The following is a 26423-nucleotide window of genomic DNA, read 5'->3' as shown; positions in this document are numbered from 1 at the left end:
TCAATCCTTCGCGTTCTCCCATACTTCCGGACCAATCCTGTAGCCAAAGAGCTCAAAGTCAAGGAGGTATCTGAGCTTGAGCTGGTGAATCTGTAGCCTGGTGAGCTGACTGAAGTACTGGGTTAGGAGGCTGCTGGAGGAGGTGCCGTTCTGTAGGTGACGCCACTCACTGTTTCCCTTCTGTAATGAGGGAAGGGATTTACATGAATTTACAGGTGTTTTTCTAATGCTCTCTCTCTCTCTCTCTCTCTCTCTCTCTCTCTCTCTCTCTCTCTCTCTCTCTCCATATATCTGTCTGTCTTTAAGGGAAGGGATTTTTGAGGATTGCAGGTGTTTTAATAATGGTGTCTCTCTCGATGCATATATCTATCTATCATTTATTGAAGGGATTTACGAATTTATTCACGTGTTTTTCTGGTGGTATCTCTACGTATATATGTCAATATTTTAGAGAAGGGATTTAGAAGGATTTACATGTGTTTTTCTAGTGTTATTTATCGATACGTATATTTGTCTGTCTTTATGGGAAGGGATATATGAGGATTTAAAGTTGCTTTCCTAAAGGTATCTCTTTATACGTATATCTGTCAATCTGTTTATCAGCTGAAAGAGTATACTGAATGTACCAGTGCCTGTTTATGCATCCGTTTATCTATTCTTCCATCTAAGCATATCTATCCGTTTGTCCCTGTATCTGTCTGTCCATCTGCGTATTTGTTGCCTGCCTTTTCGTTCGTCTGTCTTCTTACTAGTATCAGCAGTATCTTATGTCTGTCTTTATCTACGGCAGCTGTTTATCTATCTGTGCCTTCATCTATCTCTCTCTTTACATATGTGCCTTCATCTATTCATCTGCTAGCTACCAGACATCTAATCCCCGAGTTATCCCAAAATGTCTCCAAGGCCACTTCCCCCACCTCTTTCTCTTCCAAGCTACCCCTCCTCATGACCTAATCAGATCTGTCCTCTTGTGCTGACAGGACTAGAAACAGTCTTGGTTAACATTATCAGTTCGGGGACAGTTTTTCGTCATATTGTTACCGTCGGGAGGGTGTGGAAAACCCTCCCGTGTTGATAGGGATGTATTGTTAAGATGGCATGTGTTGTCTTAGTGCCGGTACCTGTTATCAAGCAAGTACAGTATCGGCATATCATGCCTTTTAACTCCTTCCGTCTTGTGTCGTATTTTAAAATTTTTCGTTGCTACTTCGTGACAATCTTATCTGACATCAAGAAGGACCTTTAGTACTGACGGCGTTATTGAAGGGTATATCAAAATCCTAAAGTTTAACGAGTTTCCCCTAAGCAAGGATAACACATTTTTTTGTTGTGGCCCCAGGTTCATCTGAACGTGAACCAGGTAGACTGCAGGATGAGACTGCCCTTCTTTAAGCCTAATCCAACAAGCCCGTTTCGGGGGATAGGGAGGAAGTTGAGGGGACAGGAGCTGTAAGGAACGGGTAATTCGAGAGCAAATGGTCAGTGGCTTTAAATATCCAAACTGAGTGGCCTAGCCCCTGACTCCTACATTCCTGATGGGACAACAAAGGATTGGATGACTGAGGAAATTTTCATTGCAAAATCTGGCACATTCCTTCATTTTTTTTTTTTTAACGCAAGAGAGGAGGAACCAAAGGCCAGAAGTCCGTAAGATTGTTTCCTCCAAGAAAAAGCAAAAACATGATAACCAAATTCAAGAGCTGTTCATTTCAAGATACCTAGACACTCCGTCTGAAAGACGAGGTCATAGGCAGAAGGAAATACAGACAGAGGAAGACAGTTCCAGAGGTGACTTGTCGCATACATGAAGGACTGGGAGTAACGGTTACCAGTAATTCTTGCATTAGAGAGTTGCACAGAGGGATGCAAGCAGAAAGTTCAGAGGAGCAGTGACCGTAGAAGCAGCAATATCAGTCATTTTTTCATTTGTGATTTTATTTGATGCCTTTTTTTTTTGTGTGTGTGTGTGTGGCGCAAATAATGGCTTTTCTTTCTTGTCCTTTAAAAATATGATTTCTGGTGTAAAAAAAAAAAAAAAAAAAAAAAAAAAAAAAAAGGCAATGCAATTCCACATCGTGCACATTCGGTAATACCTCCACCTTCGGCACCAACCTTGAGCTCTTCCATGCGGCCCAGTCTGACCACAAAGTTGAAGTCTGGCTTGCTGGTCTCAAGTTGTAGAATCAGGTTGTAGTCGGCACCACAGATGTTACACTCGGCCCAGTACGGCACCCAACACCGCACCTGTAGAGCAACATATTATAGGGTTACGTTAGTGGTGAAGTGTGGTGACTCCTGGTTGGTTTTGTTGTTACTTCTGGCACCAGCCATCCTACCCGAAAGCAAGGACAGTGTAATAACGGTGACCAGTGAATTAGTGATACATACATTAGGTTATTATAGGTGGCACTCAACATTCCACCTCTTGTGGAGGTATAATATGGTAACGATATTAATGGGACCGCCCCCCCCTCTCTCTCTCTCTCTCTCGGGGGGTGGAGGGGGCCCCACATGGTGCGCCCTTCTCATTACAGCACCCAACCCCGCACCTATAAAGCAACATACACATTAAACCCCTTGTATCCAGCGACACCTGTTTTAATTTATTTTTGTTACTTCCAGACGATTTTATTCGGCTTATGGTATTCGTTTCGAACTGGAGAGGTTAGACGTTGTCATCTTTAAATCTTTATACTCCCTTACGAAATTAAATAAAATCATCTGTAACAAGCAGGATAAAAGTAGAGAACACGTCACCGGACTGAAGGGGTTGAATCCTTCACTACAATGACGTCATATTCTTGGTACCAGTATGCCTTTTTTTTTTTTTTTTTTTTACATTAACGATCCAACACTGCCTTCCCTCCATCTTGAATGCCGTGGTGTAACAAGAGATTTACACTAGAATATGATGCTAGTCAGGAAGAAGCGCCGTGGAAAGAAGGGAGAACCACAGCATTGTCTTCTGCTGTCATTGTACTACGTGAAATAAACTACCAACGTATCAAAATCTGGGCCGGGTTAAGGTGAAAGGACTATCGTGAAATCATTCATTAATAAATTTTTCTGTTTTATAGTTGCTGACATGAGAAGACTTGATTCTACTCAGGAAACCCCTCTCGTAGTGAAGTGGTTAACAGAAAAAAGTATAATATAAGTGCCCGACTAGAGACAGTGCTATCCTCGAGGCCCAGCAATGCTCGGTGAAGGTGTATATGTGGCGTAGACACCTTCACATGGGCGCTTTTACCCAAAGTCTGTACTAAATGCTTGTTAGAGCTGTCACATTTTAGGACTGGTGTGCTAGTGTTTGGAGGGCCTATGACATGATCATGAGCTTCGCGGAAAATTAAATTAAAATTCCTTTAATGAAATTCAGCCTTCAAATTATTGAGTCCTTGGATCGATCTCGCTTCTTGTCAGCCATCAGTCCACTATTATAGCCACCAGACTACCATGTGCCGATAAAAGTGGCCGTATTTACCATCATGCCTTTCTTGTCTTTGTTCTCACTATACGATTCTGTTCTCACTATACGGTTCTGCTCCCACTATACGGTTCTGCTCCCACTATACGGTTCTGCTCCCACTATACGATTCTGTTCTCACTATACGGTTCTGCTCTTACTATACGATTCTGCTCTCACTAAACGATTCTGCTCCCACTATATGATTTGTTCTCTATACGATTCTGTTCTCACTATACAATTAGTTCTCACTATACGATTCTGCTCATCAGGAGAGACATCTTTATGGTAGTGAAGGCATGAGAAACTCCATTAACCCCTTCAGTCCGATGACACATTTTTCATTATAGGTTAGCCATCCCCAAACGGTCTTATTCTGTTTCGGAGAGACTTTTCGAACTGGAGAGGTTAGATATAGCCTTCATTTACCCCTTCACTGGAAGAAGTCTCTAAAATGCTGAATAAAATCGCTTGTAGGTAGCAGTAATAAATAAAAAATGCACACACACACACACACACACACACACACACACACACACACACACACACACACACACACACACACACACACACACACACCAGACTGAAGGCATTGACACTCTTTGCCATTAACCCTTCAGTCAGATAATGCAATATTCTACCCCAGTTTCATCTTAACTTAGCCCAATTATTCATCCCGTAGCTCAGTGACAGAGAAGGACAGTGCTACTGCTTTTTATCCCCTCCATAGCACCTCCTCATGACAAACACCTTACTCAACCGTTAATCCATTGCTACAACTCTATTGAAGGTGAACAGACGGCAGTTTTAGGCCAAGTTAGTGTGAAAAGATTAAAATTTATTTTGCTCTCTCCAGATGAAATTATTAAAGCTGAAAGGAACTTTACCCAGTTTGCTTTAACCTGGCCTAAAATTATCATCTTTCCATCATAATGCTGAGTTGTGGCAGTAGATTATCACTAGGATATGGTGATAATCACGAAGATGTGCTGTGGAAAGGATGCCGAGCCACAGTTGCCTTCTGCCACCGAATTACATGAAACAAGCTGCAAAAGGATATCTGGGTCAAGTTATAGCAAAAGGACAATAGCTGTGGTAGTGGGATGTTAATGGAGGCTAAAGCAAGCTAACCCTTCTAATTCTACAGTATATATATATATATATACTGAGGTTAATAAAAAAAATCGTCACTGGACGGAAGGGGTTGATTAAGTCTCCCCAAAACAGTGACTATCGTCTTGTGGCAGCAAGAATAAAAATATATCCTCGGGTTGAAGGGGTTAAATAAAGACCAATATACAATAAAGACTCGTATTTTCGTCGGTTAAGGAAGCTCCCTAACACCTTTTCCTAAGCGATTTATTTTATTTTATTTTTTTTTTTTATGCAGAGATGAAGGAACCAAAGGCCAGAAACTCGGAAGATTGTTCCCTCCATGAAAAAACAAAAGATAAGAGAGAGCCAAATGTAAGATCCGTTCATTTCGGGATGCCTGGACACACCGCTTTAGCATATTATACCTTACTGTCCTCGCTTGTGTTATATAAATCCTTGTGATTTTCCCATACTGTGCATCAGCAATATACAAAAGGATATTAACCAGCCATATCTAAATATAAGTCGCCAATGAAGAGGTGCTAGGGAGTCTTCTTAGCCGACGAAAATACAGGCCAAAATAGCTAGAGTCGATTTGATTTCACCTGCCGGAACTGGACAGCCATTATAACTTGAATATTAAGACGTGTTTGCGTGATTGCGAAGAGCTTTAGTTATGAGGTAGGAATGAGTCTCCATGGTTACTGTACCCGTTTTACTCTAACGTGGCCTAATACTGTCATATTGTGATTGCTGGTGTGTAACATTAGATTAACGCTAGAATATGATGCAAGTCATGAAGAAATGCTGTGAAAAGGATGTGCAGCCACAGTACTGTCCTAGTCTGCCACTAAACCACGTGTAGCCTGATCAGCTGGAAAAGGACACAAATAAGCCAAGTTAAGATGAAAGAACAATAGTCAAATCCACCCTCTGATCTGACTACAACTAAGCATAAACTGAGCTGAAATGGGTTAAGGATCTTCGGTCCGGTGAGAATAAACACAGTACAGCAAAGTATCCGAAAACTCACATGCTTCATCCAGTCCTCCCTCTTGTGAAAGTTTCTGGTGGAGTCTATGATGTGTTGGGCGAATTCGGCGAAGGTTGGAAACGGCGATTTTTCGGTGGAGTTGCGGGGCCTGTACTGCGAGATGATCTGGCGCTGAAGGTCTCTGAATCTGTGCTCGGGGGGACGTGGGTTGAGCTTGGTCATCTTGTCGCGGTAGGCCGAGATGAGCCTGTGGGGCCGTACTGGTTTTTAGGTCGTCATGTTTTCGGAGAGGTAAAGAAAGTAAGAAAGTGATGGAGTCTTTACAGTACTTTTTGACAAGGCTATTTATCAGTGAACCCCTCCCCCCCGGACTATTCATATATCCATTTTTTTTTTCCTTTCTTTAACTACACCCTTTTTCCATTTTTCCCCTTTCTCCTCCCCTATCTCTCCCCTCCGTCTTTCTTCTCCCCTAACCCTTCCTCCGTCTCTCTTCCCAGCCCTCCCTCCGTCTCTTCTCCCCTATCCTCCCTCCGTCTTTCTTCTCCCCTACCCTCCCTCCGTCTCTCTTCTCCCCTATCCTCCCTCCGTCTATCTTCTCCCCTACCCTCCCTCCGTCTCTTGTTTTTTATCCGTTCCTGCGTCTCTATCCCTCTTTCCTCTCCCTCCCTTCGTGTGTTCTCTATCCCTGTTACTGCCGCACCTTCTCCCCTGCCATAATTTAGAGAAGGGATACAAAACTACTTCCAAAAGCTACCGTATCACCCCTGAATTTTCTCCTTCTCCCCCCCCCCCGCCTCTCTCTCTCTCTCTCTCTCTCACCTTGCAAACGGGTGCCTAACTACCACCATACGCAGACTGTCCCTGAAGGCTCTATCCCTCTCTTCAGGATCGGCTGGTGGAGGGAACAGCTCGTACGCTTTGAACTGCTTGGCTCCGTATTTTGACTGAAAAAAAAAAGTCACCAAATAAATGAATAAATACACAAAGAAAAAAAGTGTTGATATTATAATTTCTATCGTACTTATTTTCCCTCCTCCATCAATAATATTAGGGTCGGTCATTGTACAGTGTGGACAGATGAAAGAAAAACACTGCCTTAGCCCAGGTACACAAGGACGGGGTCATTTCTAGCTGACAGGTTAAAGTGGGGAGAGTGGGGTTAATGTCAGTTGGGGGTAAGTGGGAGGAAGGTGCTGCCACTTTCACACACCCCCACTGTAACTCCTTAGCTAAAAATGACCCTGACCTTTTATGCCCAGGCCAAGGTAATATCTCTTTTGTTTATCCGCAAGTGTACAGTACAAGTATGTATGTATGTATGTATGTATGTATGTAGCGGACTGATTGCACACTAAACGTGGTGAGCAACATTACTACACACGTTCAAGTTGTGTTCAGGTAGTTCATTCATCTGAGAAGAATATTTAGTTACCATAATTTCTGTCTCCAGATTATATGATCTCCATTTTGGAATGAGTCCTCTCTCTCTCTCTCTCTCTCTCTCTCTCTCTCTCTCTCTCTCTCTCTCTCTCTCTCTCTCTCTCTCACCTTAAACTGCATCTTCTTTCTCTTCTTAGGTGGCAGTTTGAGCAGTTCTGGGTTGTTTTCGTTGAAATGAGTCAACCGTAGGAAGTTCATCATCCACGACGTTGATCCCACCTGCCGACATATAACAAAACACACTGAAACAGAGTACACTGTACGGTCATGAGTGGTGCTGGAGGGAGATGCCTTCACGTGGTGGCACTGATATAGTCGGGCGGATCCATTACCTGGTTATACAAAGGTTCCTCAACTACTTTCCTATCCACAGAAAGGAGGATGGCAGACTGTAGGAGAGGGACAACTTCAGCTTATATACAGTTCACTGGGTTTGCGTGGGGCTACAACAACAGCAACAACAGTCATGCTTGATAAGTTTTGTGCATCCTCAACCTCCATCTCTGGCAAGGGGTTTACACTGAACAAATTGCTGTTGGTTGTTGTTCGAAGCTTTATAGATTGGACAAGTGTCATCGCATAGTGTTCCTCGTGCTGTCCAACAAAGCTTAGAAATTGCCGCCGTAACACTGGACAGCAGGTTTTCGTTTGATGTGAAACACTGACAGTGATCTTGCTCCACGTAGGGGTAGGGTTACGGGATGAGCAGAAGTTACGGCTCATGAGTATACAACTTCACTGGAGACATAACAGCTTAACATTGTTAATGGAGTGAGCGAGAGAGAATGCAAACTGACAAACAATCCGAGTTTGATCCCCAGGCAGGCGGATGGGTGGGGGTGTAAACTGGGGTAGTCTCATTGCACAGTTTTGTGAAAGTTAATTATACCATTCTAGAATCTTGATGAAAAATGAATGTGACCATGTGAAATAGACTTTCAACATGAACCATATATATATATATATGGAGCCTCTGTGGTATAGTGGTAAAGTGTGCGTTTTCGTACACTGAAGAACGAGGGTTCGCCCCCCGCCAGGGTAATAAACTTTGGGAGCATTCTTCTGGCCACGTACTGCTTTGGCGGACATCAGGGGTGCTGTGGTTGAACCAGTGTCGCATACTATAAAGAATGCTTGCACCCAGTCGGCTTGCGCGGGCCGATTACACTTGGTTCACAGACTACACACACATCCAAACCCACTTCAACACAACAGTTACACTTACAAGCACTTCTCACCCTACATACAATCTCTACTAGACAACCTAAGCCGCTTGGTAGAGATACACTGGCTGTATCGTCCCCACTTCGGTAGGGATAGGCCGGTCCTGCAGTGGACACTCAAACGGCTGATGATCATATATATATATATATATATATATATATATATATATATATATATATATATAAAGTATTTCTAATATTGTCATAGCGCTGAACATACTGGTCTTTTTTTTTTTTTTTAATAAACCCGTTTGATTAGGCATCCTTAAACAGAGTGTGTGACAAGTTTTGTTTGGTGATGTCTGGTACACAGTCAGCATACGCGAAGCGCGCGAAGTCAGAGATATTGATGCGAGTCACAAGTTGCGAATGGGTTAGCTTACTTGGTTGTTGCGGGATGCAAGCAACAAAACGAGAATCACTTCAACCAAAGCAAATGGTGAAACTGTAGTGGAAAGTGGTGAATTTAAATAACATATGTACTCATAATCTTCATCAAAGCTATTTGATTTTAAACATGTTCCGCTCGTTCTAACATGCTCCACATCTGTGTGGACACATATTACGTAATTAATTCCATCCGTCAAGGAAGAAACTCAACCAGAGGAGCAGTGGCATTGCCGGGTCTTCACAAATGGGAGGAGGAGGCAAGATGGGGCAAAGCCTTAATCTGCAGGGGCCCAGTGTTTCACAGTGTGCACATATTAAACTGAAATTTCACATGGGGGAGGGGGGGGGCAGTGGAGGGGCTAAGGATCTGACCGGGGGAAGGGGCCGGACCCCCTCAGGCAGCCTTGTGGCTACGTCATTGCAGAGAAGTTAATATGGGAAGCAGCTAATCTCAGAAAGATCATTATAATCATCATGCTGGTCCTTTATTTACGTGTGTGTAGTGGTGCAAATTTTTTATTTATATATTTCTCTTGGGTCAGAGGTAGAAACGTGAGTGGGAAATCTTGGTTTCGGCTACTTCTTCCCCTTAGGAGCTAAGAGGTTACTTGTATTCTTGTAGTGGGCAGTGTGGTCACAATATCTCCAGCCTTTCAAGGCTGCCAGCCGCTCACCATCCCCTTTACAGGCTACCGGTAGCCGTTACATCCTACAGTACACGCAGTTACTTCAGTACAGCGGTTCAATTTACTCTTTTACAGGCCGTATTACATGTGGCATATTATTGGAGTCCTCACGCCACCTTTCTCTTGTCAGTTTATTTTATATATCATACATTCGCATTTTCATATGAACATTTTATTGTCATGTATATTATTTTAATACTGACGTAGTTTGCATTAGTAACATCCAAGAGGATATTAAGATGCAGACTGATGTGCAGAATACGGTATATCGCTAAGGTAGGAGTGTTACGAAATCTCCCGAGCCTTTTAAAATATATCCCCAAGAATCTTCTAGATTATGTGTTACAGTGTTCAAGCTAAGGATCAAACCCTTCCCAGAAAGTCCAGGAAGTACGACTGAACACAGTAATGCTGAGTCACACGACATATTATCACCCCCCGCCTCAGCCCCTGACCCATCCTCAACCCAGCGAGACGGCAACACTCCCTTCCCGTTAATCGACGTGAGGCTTTTGTGGGAGGGTTGCATAGTGTCGCCTCGGTGTCACTGATGTAATTAGTCAGGCGCTTGCAACAGTGCTTGTTGGTAGGAAAGCCAAGTGAGTATGCAGTGAACTTTGCGGTTGAATGCAATCTGACCTCGGTTGCGCAATGTTGCTACTCTTTAGTTACTTCCTTCGTTTTATATATATATATATATATATATATATATATATATAAAAGCGAGATCCCGTTTGGCTTCCCTCCCCCCCAGGAAGAGCTGGTCTGAGGAATGTTGCTAGTCTTCAGTCACTTCCGTCGATAAAGCTATAAAAAACAGCCTATAGTCGCAAGATCCCGTTTCTTTTCTTATTTTGTTTCTTTCTTTATTTTTTCTACAGGAAGAGATACTGTGGGTCATCAACCCTTGCGAGCCGACCCCTTGTTAGTGGTTCCTGAAGTAGTGCAGAAGCGAACACTGACCTGGTCGTGACCCGCCAAGAATGTCGCGGTAAGTGCACACTGAGAATTTCCTCGATATTTCTGTTATCATGTTCTTCTTGCATTTGTGGTTCTTAGCGCAAGTTAATCTTACATATGTCATTTTTATGCTTTTTTTTCCTGAGCTTCCCTTGCGTATCTCAAGTTTTTCATGATACTCCTTTTTTTTTTTTTTTTTTTTTTTTTTTTTTTTTTTTTTTTTTAATGTGTCCGACTCTGGGCAAAGGCTCAGGGCCTATTTCTTGGGGGCAGTTGCCTATCCCAAGGCCCAGTAGTCCTCCTACACCTCCACATGTGCTCTTGTGTATCTAGCATAAGGAATAGACGCAAATACTGTCGTATAGTAGTTCCATTAGCCCATTATTCATTGTAATACGGTCAAGTTTTACGCCCACCTAAGGTTCATACTGTAATGTCGCTATTGACGATGTTAACATTTTTATTTCCCTTCTTTTTTTTTTTTTCCTTGACTTAGAGGAATGCTAGCTGTTTACGTGTTGCACATGTTGTTTTCCCTACTGCATTAAATTGTGGTGTTTCTCGTGAATTGTACCCATGGATTTTTTTATTAGTTACCTTGAGTTTCCCAAGCTCATCTGTGCTGTGATTTATTAGTATGTATCTCATATGGTGATTTTGGAGTCTGTTCTGTCTTATTCTATTCGCTCTTGTATTTTTGCATTTAGTATTTTCGTGCATTTGTGCTTCTAATTTCGTGGATTTATATTTATTTTTGTATGCAATCATTTCCTCTCTCTCTCTCTCTCTCTCTCTCTCTCTCTCTCTCTCTCTCTGAGGAAGGTTCTTCCGTGCTTTTGTTGAGTTCCAAGTGAATTACCCCAGTACACTCACGTTCTGACCCACTTCTCTCTCTCTCTCTCTCTCTCTCTCTCTGTCCGGCATTTCCTATTTTCCTTCGTGCGTGTTCGGCTGAGTTTTCATTTATTCACCTCTTTGTCAAATCATAAAGTACAACATGAGAAATCGTAAAATCATGAGTTTATTGCCCTCAGTTTTAACAGAGACAGCACTGGGTCAGAACAAGCCCTCCTCTCACTGGATCTGGCAGGCGCCGGAGAACTTCCTTACTGAATTATCTTCCATTTACTTTAACATGTTCTCGTGTTTTTCAGTATGCATAAAATTAATAAATAGATAAGCAAATAAATAAGAAGAGGCTGAGAGCTTACAGAAGTTGCCCTTTTCAAAAAATATGAATAAAAGAAAGTTAAAACATTTGTTCATTGGAAGATGCCTTGACACATGACGAGGCTGGAGGTCATAGGCAGTGAGGAAGACATGTTGAGGAGCACACTTCCAGAGTCAATTATTTCTAACTAGTTATGTATGGTAAATATCTTACTATTTTGGACATGGGTAGGAAAAATAACATACGAGAAACTACTGGCACACTATGTTGAGTCTGGCTTTCTTTAATTCAGCTTTCTTTGGAAGGATCAACTTTTGCAGGCTTAGCTGTTGGCTCCTTTTTTCTTCACCATTAGCACATCCATTTATCATCCAGTCCTGGTTAACCCCATCAGAAATAAAGTGGTCCGACTCAATCTATTTTAAAGACAAGGGAGACCAGGCACACTTCCCTGAGCGGCATTTTGTATGCATTAAACCGTAAATATCTCTTGGGACCTTGATGAGCCACATCCGGTTAGAGCGCCTTACCTCACTAGACCACCAGGCGTTCACTTGGCTTTATGGTTACCACCCAACATAGTACAGTACAGTATATTGATTTCTGGAGTACGGGAAACCATTTGGCTTATCACGTAGTGTTGACTCACTTGTAGGTGGAACTACACTGAGTGAGGGGATGGTGCCCTTATCTGTCTGTCAGTCTATCTGCCCATCTCTCTGTCTGTCTATAAATCTGCATATCTCTATCTGTCTGTATCTGTGTCTGTCTATATCTGTCTGTCTATTTATCTGTGTCTGTCTATATCTGTCTATCTGCTCTCTCTCTCTCTCTCTCTCTCTTTCTCTATCCACTGATGCAGAAATGTAATGCTAAGGAAGAGAGCTGCTAGAGAGCCTCCTAAAACTACGATACTGTGACCCTTGTAACGTTCAGGTGGGGTTGGATAGGAGAGTTGATAGGAAGGGGGGGGAGGTGAGGGGAGGGGAGTGGGCGCTCAGGTGGAAGGGAGGGGAGGGGGGGATCTGCCGTCTCTAGTGACATTACCTGTGATTATTTTTTGATGACAGGTGTGCATTGTTGTGGGGGAGAGTGAATACAGGAGTAGAGAGAAGGGAAGAAATGAGGGGATGGGAGAGAAGGGGATAATTGAGGGCGAGGGAGGAAGAATTGACAGGGCTTGATAACGGGATGAAGGAGTGGACTTAGTAACAATAGTAACAGTAGTAGTATTAGTAATAGTAGCAGAATCAAAGTAGTAGTAGTAGTAGTAGTAGCAGTGGTAAAAGTAGAAGCAGCAGCAGCAACAACGGTAACAGTAGTATGGTAGTGGTGGCAGTAGTATTAGTAGCAGTAGTAGTAATGGCAAAGCGTAGGATATCTCTTGCGTATTAGTATTCGTGCAATAGTTTCATTACGTTGATATCAGAAATATATGCAAGATAAGACGGATAAGGAAGTGGATGTTCGCGTGATGTTTGGCTATGAGAGAGAGAGAGAGAGAGAGAGAGAGAGAGAGAGAGAGAGAGAGAGAGAGAGAGAGAGAGAGAGAGAAATGAACAGGGTAACACGGAGAGAAAGAGAGGGATATACAAAAGACAGACCGAGAGAGACAGACAGACAGAATTTGAAACACTGCCAACAGATTCTCCTCATACTTTGAAACCAGTGAGCGAAAACATATGAGAGAGACGCCAGGTGTGAGGTTTGCGGTAAAAAGCCTTGTAGTGGAGTGAGAATGTACTCCAGCACTGGATGTAGGTATCTGGAACTGCATCTGTTACCTGAATACTGTACTTGTTTTCTGTGTGTGTGTGTGTGTGTGTGTGTGTGTGTGTGTGTGTGTGTTTTCTGTCTGTCAATCTGTCTGTTTGTCTACATGTATCACTTTTTGTCCGGATGCATACTCTGTCTCATCAGATCAGTATTATTTACCCACCTCACCTTGTAGACGGGACAGTAAAGTGGCACCCCAGACTAGAGGTCCTATTTATAAAGGATGTCAGCCAGTTTCTGTGATAAATACGTCTTTATAGTACTTAATGTTTTATCCATCCATCCATCCATCATCCAATCCTGTGTTGCCCCAAGAGGAGCATTGGAGCCCGGGGCAAGGCAAGTTGGTCCTGACATTAAAGATGAGAGTGACCAGCCTCACTCATCCATGAGTGACATTTCATGAGCAATAAACCTCAACCATCCCTTGGATATAAACCTACACCATCTCATTCCGATTGGAGTGCCTTAATTGCCTACAAAGCCACCAGGTGCCACAATTTGGTTATATGGTTACCGCCCAGCAATAGTAAATAGTTTCTGGTGTACAGAAAACCATTTGCCTTGTCAATCAGTGTAGAGTCACCCACAGGCAGAAGGAAGAGGAAAGAATGAAGGAAAGGAAGACTGAGGAGGGAGTGTAAAGTCACCCGTAGGCGGAAGGAAGAGGAAGGAATGAAGGAAAGAAAGACAGAAGAGGAAAGAAGGAAGAGAGGAAAGGTCAGACACCCAAAGCAGCAGCACATCGAGTGGATTGTGAGCGCCCCCATCTACCTCAAGTTAATGTTTTATAGGGAATAGTTTTATTCTGTCATATTTCCCACTTCAATATGGACTCTACGGTAGTGTGTTTATGAATTGTCTGGTAGTTGCGCGGGTTAAGATAAACAGTTTAAATACAACTTAAGGCCAAGAAACTAAATGAATACGACCGGAATTCTACCTGTTTCAGTATAGGCTACACCCACTCGAGTTCGTACAGTCCACTCGTTTATTAGCTAATTTCTGCACCTCTTTACACCCACTCACCTTGTAGATAGTGCAGTACAAGATACCAGCTGACCTCTTGACATCCCAGACTAGGTGTATCTCTCAATCTACATCTGCTCCTATCCATATTTATCTATCTATCTATCTATATACCTAGGCTGCTTCCCCCAAGGAAAGGGGGGAAGCAGCCAACAAAAAATCTACACTTACACCTACACCTCTCTACACCCACTCACCTTGTAGATAGGACAGTACAAGATGCCAGGTGACCTCTTGATATCCCATACGAGGTGTAGGTCTCCGGGTCGCTGCAGACGGGGCCTTTGGGAGCACCCCTCACTCACCTTCTGCGCCCGTTTTGTTAGCACTCGCAGACGACGTTGCAGGAAGGTCTGATCCTGGGGGTTGAGGGAGTTAAATGGTTTATCATAATTATAGTCCACTTAGAATAACACTCGGCCACGACACACACCCATTCACCTCTCTCTCTCTCTCTCTCTCTCTCTCTCTCTCTCACACACACACACACACACACACACACACACACACACACACACACAGCATATTCTTCCTACCGTCAGATTATTTTTACCCAACTTAGAAAGGTTTTCCAAAGACGAAGTCGATGGCCTTTGTATGCCTTTGCAAACCACAGGCAGCAGTTATGGACCAATTTTTAATGACTTAGGTGTCAGTTGGATCCTCTGCAGCTGATGGTGTGCCTTCATTTTAGTGGTCGATACCCTTAGGTTAGCCCCAAGGTCACGGTGAAAAAAAAAAGTGGGGAGAGGTTAAGACCACAGACCAAAAATTCTTTGTTTACAGAAGTATATGTATAAAGTTCACATGATATAAAAGGCATTCAAATGCAGTAGTATTAGCAAAAATCGTGTTAGAAAATATCGTGTGAAAATGGCTGCACAGAATATTAAGTACTTACTGAATAATATTATGCTTCGATGTAGTCGTAAATAAAGGGAATAATAAGCAATTTTTGGGCGGTTTTCAGTATCGCCTGTCCATCTATCTGTAACCAGACGCCTTAATCCCGTAAGGGGTGGCCACAAGCAAATCGCCTTCATGTCGCCCTGTCCCCTGTCATTTCGCAGCCCCCCACCTAACTTAAACCCACCTCTTTCATATACCTCTTCACTCCATCCCTCCATCTCATCCTCAGTCTCCCTCTCCCTCTCCGCACCTCCACCTCACTCAGTATCGTACTTTCCTTATTTAATGACAAAATAGAAGCATGGTATTAGTCAGCATGCACGTGATATAAAGTCAATGCCATTTCACACGATATTTTTCTGTTTTAAACGTGACTTGTGTTAATACTACCAAAACGATCAGAGTCGGTATTTTCAGCTTGCTTGTAGCGAAAACATGCGAGTGACCAACTGGGATTACACTCTGGCACAATTCATCCCTTTCCGCATCTGGCCATACTCCCTCATTCTGACTCTCCATCACCTGTAATTATAATTCCAAGTTAGTTATTTTAGTTATAGGTGGTGGAGGTAAGAGTGAGGGAGTGTGGATAGGTGTGGGGGAGTGTGAGTCATGACTGAGTGTAATTTTAATATGAAATGGGGTATAAGTGTGGTGAAATGAAGAGGAAGATGACAAGAGGTGGAGGGGATAGGGGGAGAGATGGGAGAGAAAGGAGTTAGAGGAGAAGGGTGAGGGGAAGGAGAGGAGAGGGGTGAGGAAGGCGAGGAGAGGAGAGGGGAGATAAGGAGAGGAGAAGGGACAGTAGAGAAGAAGAGGAGAGGGGAAAGATGAAGGGGCGGAGAAGGGAGAGAGGAAGGAGAAGAGGGAGAGAGAGGATGGGGAAAGATGAAAGGGAGGAGAGGGGAGAGATGAAGAGGGAAGAGATGAAGGGGAGAAGGGGCGAGAGATGATGGGGAGAAGAAGGGAGAGAGGGAGAGGAGAGGGGACAGGGGGAGAGGCGTGGGTAGAGGGGGAGAGGAGAGAGGAGAGATGAAGAGGAAAGGGGGAGAATGATGTGGGATTTTTATTAATCATTTAACATTAAGATTTTAGGGGTATTCTTCAGGCAGGGTTGCTGAGAGAGAGAGAGAGAGAGAGAGAGAGAGAGAGAGAGAGAGAAGGGGTCATCGCAATAAAAGTAGCTGAGGTAGGGGATGTAGGGAGCAGTAAAGTGGAACGAGAGAGGTAACTGACCGGTATAGGGGGGGAACTGGAGGCAGGGGGAGAGAGGGGAGAGGGAATGTAGGGTTAATGAGTCGAATGGGTAGGGGAGAGGAATAGAACGGTAGACGAGTGTAGGGGTAGACGAAGGGATAGAGGGTAGGGAGGGAGAGGGAGAGGGACAGGATGTTGGGCTCATGGATAGAATAGTTAGGGGGAGGAACAGAGTAGTATAATGTAGGGGTAGAGGTAGATGATGGGTAAGGATAGGTTGGGTAGAGAGTGGTAGGGTTAGGGGTGTAATTCAGGGGTTGAGGGTGGGTAGGGGTAAAGGTAGGCCAGATAGCAGGGGTAGGGTTAGAGGTAGGGAAGGGAAAGGTTAGAGGGTAGAGGTAGGATTGTGGTAAAAGAAGAGGGTAGAGTAGGGGTAGGGCAGTGAGTCTCATATTTTTTGGCCCGCGAGACACACACACACACACACACACACACACACACACACACACACACACACACACACACACACACACACACACACACACACACACACACACACACACACACACACACACACACACACACACACACACACACACACACACACACACACACACACACACACACACACACACACACACACACACACATACACACACACACACACACACACACACACACACACACACACACACACACACACACACACACACACACACACACACACACACACACACACACACACACACACACACACACACACACACACACACACACACACACACACACACACACACACACACACACACACACACACACACACACACACACACACACACACACACACACACACACACACACACACACACACACACACACACACACCTTATTAAATGATACTGTAAATTCATGTTCCTTGCCGCACTGTGATACTACGGGCAGTGATACAAAATATTTAACTCTCATATCAGCTGTACATATTCTTAAAGTAGACATCAAAATATGCTCTCAAGTTTCAAGCAAAATCACCAAATCAGGATCTATTTATCTATCTATTTCCAGACGCCATAGTCCAGGTAACTTTAAGAAATATAAGATTTTTCTGTAAACTGGTTATGCGCTGGACGAGTACCTTTCTTGTCATGTGTACCGATGGAATGTAGCCCAAAGATTTAAAAAAATCTGAACGTGTGATATGATGGTGGTGATGAGATGGTGAGGAGCCGGGGATAGGGAAGGGGAGAGAAGCGCAGGGGACGTTATACTCGAAGAAATTTGTTCTGTCCGACAACTGCAATAATGTTCTGCACGTATGTATAGTGAGCAACAAATATACAGCCTATCGTAGTTATGAGTATGCTTGTAGTGTAATAATCTATCTATTGCCAGAAGCCTTGATCCCGTAAGGGGTGGCCACAAACAAATTGCCTCCATGTCGCCCTGTCCCCCGCCATTTCACTGCCCAGCTCCCACCTCACACCCCCCCTCTTTCATACCTCTCCAATCCATCCCTCCATCTCATCCTCGGCCTCCCCCTTCCTCTCCCCTCCTCCACCTCACTCACATACACTCCTCGTTAGTCTGTCGCTCTCCATCCTCTCCACATTGCCAAACCACCTCATTGTATTTCTCCTAACGCTTTCTATCACATCCACATCCACACCACAGCGCTCCTTCACTTCCTTATTTGTCAGTCTGTCTCTCCATGTAACTCCACACATACTTTTCTCAAATAATTCGTTTCCACTTATCTCATTCTTGACTTGTGTCCTTCCAACAAGGTCCAAGCTTCACTTCCGTATGTTACAGTTGGTATCACAATACTATCGTGCAGCAACTTTTTTTTTTTCACTTTCATGCTCACTTCCCCATTTCTTATCACGGCTTTCAAAGAACCAGCAACCTTTCTTCCTTGTTGTACCCTTTCAAGCACTTCACCCTCCAAACTTCCATCCTTACTCATCATACTATCCAGGTATTTAAATGCGCTTACATTTTCCATTTCCTCATCATCCAACCTCACTGTACATTCAGCAGAGCTGGGTACCACAATCTAAAATTCAACATCACAATCGCAGTTCTGCAACCTCTGACCCTTACCTTCTGCTACCGCAGCTCTGCAATCATCTTGGAATGTGCAGTTCCGCTACCTCAATACCGCAACCTCTATCCAATTTCATAATTTTTGATAAAAAGTGCACAGATAGGGTAAATATTACAACGAAAAGAAATAGCTTTTGTGCCACTCGGGAAAATCAGTCTGACCAGTTGCAGAATGCAGTCCATAGAACTTAAATAGATATTTCATAGATATGTGCTTACTCTTGCAGCAGTAGATAGATAGAGAAGACCATAAAAAAGTATTATCAGTGATCATCATTACATTAGTCCTTAAGATCGTCATCTGTCATATTGTGGAACAATTGCATGATAAGCTATGCATGCCACAAAATTTACAGCCATGCTAGCTTATAGTATATCGTATCGTATTGTATAAAATCATTTCTTCTGGTACTGTCCATCTCTACTGCTAACTGACGCTGCAACGCCTCGCCTGCTGCCGCTGCTGGCCGGGAATCCTGTTCAAGTTTGATATTCATGAGTCATGCTGTAGCCTGTACTAACCGACAACGACCACCACGTGGGAGACTGCGGATAGGACTGCGATTGTGGAAGTACTTCCGCAGCGCAATACCGCAAGTTTCAGACGAGTTTGCCGCAATCGCAATTCCGCAACTGAAATCATGTGGTCCGCTGTTGTGGAAATTGCGGGTTGTGAAAGTGATTGCAGAGGTGCCCAGCACTCACGTTCAGTGACTTAATTTCACTTGAAGACCATAATTTTACTCCTCCCTACATTCACCTTTAGATTCCGTTTCTTACACACTCTCCCAAACTCAGTTACCATGCCTTGCAGTTCCCCTTCGTCTTAGCTTAACAATACAGTACCATCTGCAAACAACAATACAGGAAGTTTCCAAACACTGCCCTCTCTCATTATGGCCGCTCCAACATCCACTTCCCTACCGTGTATCTCTTTTATAGTCCCATCCACATATGGATTGAACAACCATGGAGACATGACACATCCCTGTTTCAATCCAACATTCAGATAACACCCAGTTCATTATCCACACGCACTGAGCCTTAGCACCATCGTACATGCTTTTCATGGCATTCAGCAACTTCCAATTTACTACATATATTTTTAATATTTTCCATTTTCCTTGTTTAACCATCTGTCATATGCTTTCTCCAAATCCATGAAGGCTGCTTATAACTTCTTTTCCTTCTTTAGAAATTTTTCCACCAAAGACTTAAGAATGAGTATCTGATCTATGCAACCTCTTCCCTTCCTAAAACCTCCCTGTTCTTTTCCAAATAATTCTTCTGTTCTTTCCCTAACTCTGTCAATAAGTATCCCTCCACATACTTTTCCTGTTACACTAAAAAGACAAATGCCCAAATGATTACCACTAACTTTTTTTTTCCTTTTTCCTTTGCACAGGGGAATGATTTTACCTGACTTCCAATCTTCTGGGACTCTACCTTCCTCCCAGGCCAATCTGCACATCTTCAATATTCATTCTACTACTTTCTCTCCGTTTGCTTCAGCATTTCACCACATACTCCATCAATTCCTAGGGCTTTTCCTATTTTGACTTTCATCATTTCTTCCACCACTTCCATCCTATTGATCTCTTCCTCCTTTCTCACCTCTCTCCTTCTCCCAGCCATTCCTCAGCCACTTATACTCGCATTACTTTCATTCTTTATTTTCAGCAATTCCTTAAAGTGTTCTCTCCATTTGCTCACTTTTTCTCCCTTCTCCACTAGCAGTCTACCATTTTTATCTTTCACTCCCCGACTGACTTTTTTCTCACCCCATCTAACTCTCTTTACTTCTGTCCAGAACATTTTCTTACATTCCCTCCACTTTACACTCAAATTCCTCATCCACTCTCTTCTTACTTTCTCTTACTAATTTTTTCACCTCTCTCTTCCTCTCAACATATAACTCTCACTTGTCTCTCCACTTCCTCCATGCCCCTGCTTCCCATCCACTCACTGTATGCTCTCTTCTTTTACACCACAGTTTGTCTGACCTCTTCGTTCCACCATGCTTTTCCTTGCATTCCCTTTGGCCTTCTCTTTGCCCCACACACCACCTCACATGCTGCACAAATTTCTTCTGTGAATATCTTGCATACACCTTCTTCCTCTCCCATCTGCTCCAAATCATATTTTCCCAATTGCTCCCCCAGTTCTCTCTTATATTCTGCCTTCTTTCCATCCTCTTGCAACCTTTCTACTCTCTTTGTTTCGACAACTTCCTCATGTCCTTCCCTCCTATTCCTCAATTGCATTTGAACCTTGGCTTTCACTACCACCAAGTGGTGGTCAGAAAGTCCTCTCCCTCAACCGCTGTATGCTCTTGCACCCACTACATGCTTTCTCATTCTATCATCCACACACACATAAGCAATCATTGCTTCCGTTCATTTAGTTCACCACCCACCCTTCTCATCACTTGCTGTTCATTCAGTTCACCACCCCCCATTCTCATCACTTGCCACGTATACCTGTGTATCCTTTTGTGCCTAAAGAGGGTACTGGCTATCACCAACCCCCTCCTTTGCACAAATGTCCACTACAGCACTGCCATTCTCATCCACTTCTGCAGGCACATCCCACTCACCAACTACTCCATCCACCATCACAATCCCAACTTTTCCATTCATATCTCCAATCAAAAACACTCTCTCATTCCTTTCAAACTTTTCCATGCATGTTTCCACATTTGCCCAGAACTCTTCTTGTACTCTGCTTGATGATCTTGTGTCAGCGCAAACACACACACACAATCGCCCACATTTGTAATCCTATTTTCAGTCTTACCTACACAGTCCTTGAACCAACTGATCCATACTCTCTTATATTCTCCTTCCATCTCTTGCACACAACAGTACATACTCCCTCTTTTGCCCTCTCATTTTCACCTACTCCCACGCATATACCCCATCCATACTCCCACTTTCTCATACTCTCACCTACCATTTAGTCTCAGTTAAACCACATGTGTCCACTTTGCACCCTCAGGAACCTGGACAATCTCTCTCTCTTTCGCCTTATCATTTGCACCTCTTACATTCCACGTCACAATCGGTACCATGTCCTTTGTTCGGTCCTTAGTCGTCACCTGTTAGTCAGTCCTGGTCCGAGGGTTCTTGTTTGTATTTTTAGTTTGTTGTTTTCCGGGGAGGGGCACTAACCCTCCGCCAACCCACTTGTTGACACGTAGGGAACACGTGTTAGTTGGTTGTAATGTTACCAACTAGCGTATTCAGGTTACCACCTAGCGTATTAAATGATTTCATGGTTTACAGGATATCATTTGGCTTGCCACTCAGTGTAGAGCTACCCAGAAATAGAGTACCGCTACACTTAGTGGGTTGATGATGGGCGCCTCCACCGATAAGCATAATAATTATACTTATAATTTCAGTGAAGGAAGTGAAATACACTGAAAGCATTAGGCTTATTCCGAGTCTTTGTTACCCATCGAAATTCCTCTCTCGACCCACTGTTGATTCACGACCCATACTTTGAAGACCACTGGGGTAGAGAACTGTAAGGTTATAAGGTAGAAGCGTCTGTAGGGAGTGCGGTGCGGGAAGGTGATGGGAGGAGATTTGTAAGGGTTGACCAATGGCAGGGGAAGGGGTAGCCAAGGGAGGTGGGAAGGAGGGGATGGGGAAGGGGGAGCTAAGAGTGGTGGGAAGGAGGAGGGGGAAGGGGTAGCTAAGGGAGGTGGGGAGGGGGGAGGGGAAGGGAGAACGAAGAGTGGTGGGAAGGAGGGGAAGGGGTATGGGAAAAGGAAGGGGCACTGGTGGGATGGAACAAGGGGGAACCAAGGAGTGAAAGGGGCAAGGGATGGCAACGGAGAGGAGAGGGGACGAGAGGGACCAAGGAAGGGGAAGGGGCTGGTGGGGACTAAGGAGGGGGGGTAAGGAACAAGGGGGATCTATGAAGGGGCAAAAGGAGGGGTTAGTGGGGACCAAGTAGGGGAAAGGACAGGGAAAGAGGGACTAAGGGGAAACCAGTGCAAAGGAAATCAAGCAACGGACCTATTGCTCCTTTCGAGGTTGTGTGTTATAGGGTAGGTAAAAACTAACGCAACTTCAGTGAGTTAAAAACGAGTACAGGAAGGTAGGAAGACAGTTAGAGGGAGGGTGAAAGGGGCAATTGGAGAGGCTAGGGGCATCAAGGGGGAGTGTGAAAAGCTTAGGGGCAAATGTGAGAGAGAGAGAGAGAGAGAGAGAGAGAGAGAGAGAGAGAGAGAGAGAGAGAAGGTTGGCGGGGCACGAGGTGACCAAGGGGGGGATGGGCTAGGGAGGGAGTGGGCAAAGGAAGGGAAGGAAGGGGGGCATGTGTGTAATGGTGTCAGGCGGGGGTGGGAATGGCAGCTGTTGGGGTGGTATCATTTTCTCAATCATCGATGGCTCAGGAAGGTTACAGACACCTTCGTCTTACCAATTTCTCTTTTATATATATATATATATATATATATATATATATATATATATATATATATATATATATGTATATATATATTAATAATAGAGCAGAGGAAGGAAAAACACATGAACAAAAAAAAAAAGCATACACCAGATTGTTGGCTTCCTCCATTAATAAAATATTTGTAACAGTAGCACTTAAACAGCTGTAGGTTGAAGTTTGGGGGGAAACAACTCCGAGGAAGCGAGTTTCAGAGAAATACAGTTCGGGGAATAAAAGAATTCTGATTGGCAGAAGTTCTGCAATATATCTGTGTGACATTCCAGTCATGAGCGCTATCAGATGCCCGTGTAGCACAAGGAGAGGCATCCTACATAAGCTTTTTTCTCGTGTGTGTGTGTGTGTGTGTGTGTGTGTGTGTGTGTGTGTGTGTGTGTTTTAATGGAAGCTATTTCTGTATCAAAAAGACATACTATACACACTATACTAGGTAAAAAATAATAATAATAGCTAGAAAGTATCTTATGCTGTACTTATCCTTGGATCTCTCAGATTTGTACCTGTCGCTATTTGTCAACTAATTAAATCACTGACCTGACCCCCTCTTTCACAGGATTCTGTCTGTCTGTCTGTCTGTCTCTAAATAAATAAATAAATAAATAAATAAATAAATAAATTCACCTATTCCGAGGTTTTTGCCCTTTTTACACTCCCTAGTTCTCTTTGGGAAAGTGATTATACTCGAGTATGAAAATTAGAAGTAAGATATTTTCATGAGAGAGAGAGAGAGAGAGAGAGAGAGAGAGAGAGAGAGAGAGAGAGAGAGAGAGAGAGCTTGCATGCTAGTCCATTCCTGAACGATTACTTCTTGTTGCACGGGCTTTTTTTTTTTTTTTTTTTTTTTTTTTTTTTTTGTCGTGGACCGGTACGGCTTTTCAGTACTGCCTCCCCTGTAGCCACCAGAGTAAAAAAAAAGAAAAATAAAGTAACCCAGTGACTAATGCCGCTGTACATCAGCCCGTATTCTCGTTGGGTAAGGAGGCTCCCTAACACCTCTTCCTTAACAATTTATTTTCCAAACTACTTATTGATATCCCTTGGTTTGCTTCTTAGGTCTTTCCAACATCGACATAGACTGCACGAATAAAACACAAGAATATAGTAACGGAGCAGAATCAGAATTTAATCGGTAAGGAAGAGGTGTTAGTGAGCCTCCTAACCGTAATAGATTACCGTCCCAAATGTATGTGCAGAGAGTGAAAAATATCTTCCCAAATTTTGACGAATACATAGCGGAAAAATCGAACCATCTGAAACACGCACTAGTAAATAACAGGGCTTTCAATTTATTTCGCCGGGTATAAATTTTCCTCAGACGGCACTGGGATGATAGTTGTTTCTGTGACTGTACAGTATATAGCACATTAATGCATTACAAAGAAGTTACTGTTTAATAGTTCAACCCCCCCCCCCCGCCCAACACACACACTGTCCTTTGTAGTGTGTCTTTTCCCCATTCCGCAGCTCTGCTGCAGCAGGTAGTGCGCGGCTTTTCTCAATGGAGGTGGAAGAGGTGGTGGAAGCGAAAGTGGCTCAGATTGCAAGCTCTATAGGAAACGGTTTAGGGATATCTATGGTAGAGTTATGGAGGTCTTTATAAGGGTAACTGGATTTAATTTTGGTTGCTAGTAGTCTCCTGTTGTGGAGTGGGGATGATCAGTATTGATGTGCATGTTGTGGATGCTCAGATATCGTAGTCCTAATTAAATCCGTACGGGCGACATCCAATTAGAGTGCTTTAATTCACTAGACCACCTGCTGTGAGTCCCAATAGTGTACGAGAATTATTAACCAGGACTGTACCTTCTTGGTGTAGCTAGAGAGATCAATTTGTGAGAGAGCTGATCCGTTGCTAGGTGTGAGTAGGGGCACAGGCACACCCAGTACAGCTGGATTCGTCTTGCTTGTACCGTAGTGTGCTGTGTTCGTCAACTTCATGCCACCCACAACAGAATTCATCACTTTTGTACTGTGTGGCATAGTACCCATTCTTTTTGAAACGTTTGTAGCTGCATTTGTCTTTCTTGAATGTTTAGCAGCTGCATTTTTCCTTTTTGAGTCCTTACCGGCGGTGTTTGTCCCTCCCGTATTCGTCTGTCTTTGAATTAGCTGACCGCTGTTATCGTCTGCTTGGTCACTGTCTGCTTGTCTCTGTTCAGTCTTGATTCTACTATATGTAGCCTCGTTTTCTACCCTTTTATCCTCGTTTTGCCTTTGTTTTGCATCACTTTGTATAAGGTAATTTTGTCCATTTTTAATCTCGATTTGTGTTTGTTTAGCTTCATGTTGTCCTCTTTCGTCTCCTGTTCCTCTCAGACTGAACCAGTACTCGTCCGCGACCTGTTGCGGCAGCTTCAGCGCCGCCTCATGCTGGTAGTACAAGATGGCCACCGTGAAGCTTAAAATGGCCACAACCCTTGTGCTCTTGGCGGCCGGTAAGAGAGTCATGATGTATCGGAAAACGACGGAAATCGTAGCTCTACTTTATTCAGTTTTAAGTGGGCTTGTCTTTTCGTCCTTTAACAAATTAATTCCCGTAGTTAAATGGCAGACTGAGGCAATCCCACGATTCTGCAAACATTTCTTGATACTTTTTAATGACTAGAGCCATTTTCTAGTGTTAACCTCGTGTCACATCACATTAGTCAAGGTGGGGAGATGGCAGTTTTACGGCTAGGTAGTCATGAGTATAGTTCATTCTTGCCACCACCTTATGACTGTATTCAGCTTGGGAATGGCAGGTCGTTGCCTAAGGGTTAAAAAGCCTCTACTGTTTTCCCCCTGTTTACACATATACTGTATATTTTTTACATGTTTGTGCTTTTTCCGTCTCTTGCATTTATTTACCTGTACTTTCCTTTTTTTTTTTATTCTACTTAATTTTAGTCTTCCTAGTTTTTTTTTATCTATTCTTCATGGTCTTATTAATATTCGAATTTTTGTCCATTCATTTAAACTGCATATTATCTTTTTTCTTTTGTCTTTTCCTGTCTGCCTTTATTTTTATTTTTTTCGCGTTTTTTAAGCCTTCGTCTGTTTGACTCACTTTTTTGTTTTTTTTTTGTTCGTTTTGTCGCACCTGTCTCACCTTTCCTCGTTTTGCATCTGTTTTTCACGATTCCTCATTTGTTTTTCCTTTATTCACAATTTTAAGACTATAACACATCAGTTTTAGCAATATTCTTTGTATTTCTGCTCATTATTTCGTTTTGTCGCTAATATCTTCGTCAGTTTCGTCTGGTTGGCTTCGTCTTAAGCTCAAACAATTTTCTCTTCGTTTTCCTTAGCTGAAGAGTAATACCCACATATAAAAATTGTGGTTATTGCGAGGAGAGAACAGTTTTAGCCCGACTTCAACCCTCTTCAGTCTCACTTTTTTTCTTTTTTTTTCGTATTTTCCTTCCTTCGTTCCTCATGCACCTGTTTACCCAACAGTACAGTAAGGGACCTGGATGCAACTTCGATTGTTGTGGGTCGTTCTTGGGAAAACAGTACCGGTACCTTA

General features: G+C 43.3%; 1 protein-coding gene across 1 annotated transcript; it reads right to left on the bottom strand.

Moving 5' to 3' along the window:
* On the bottom strand, window positions 1-25366 carry LOC145407656 (uncharacterized). Its single transcript, XM_080278527.1, has 7 exons — window positions 24722-25366; window positions 14431-14592; window positions 7107-7217; window positions 6378-6502; window positions 5595-5802; window positions 2113-2244; window positions 1-180 (listed from the first exon to the last, which is right to left on the bottom strand). Exons 1-7 carry the CDS (start codon window positions 25364-25366, stop codon window positions 1-3), a joined length of 1563 nt encoding a protein of 520 aa, XP_080134653.1.
* Window positions 25367-26423: the final 1057 nt, after the last annotated feature.

The sequence above is a fragment of the Coenobita brevimanus genome, chromosome 74, assembly GCF_032717465.1.
Source record: "Coenobita brevimanus isolate Jiangsu-jjx chromosome 74, ASM3271746v2, whole genome shotgun sequence".
Taxonomy (NCBI): domain Eukaryota; kingdom Metazoa; phylum Arthropoda; class Malacostraca; order Decapoda; family Coenobitidae; genus Coenobita; species Coenobita brevimanus.
The sequence above is the reverse complement of the archived record's forward strand: the minus strand, read 5'-3'. Positions and strand labels throughout refer to the sequence as shown.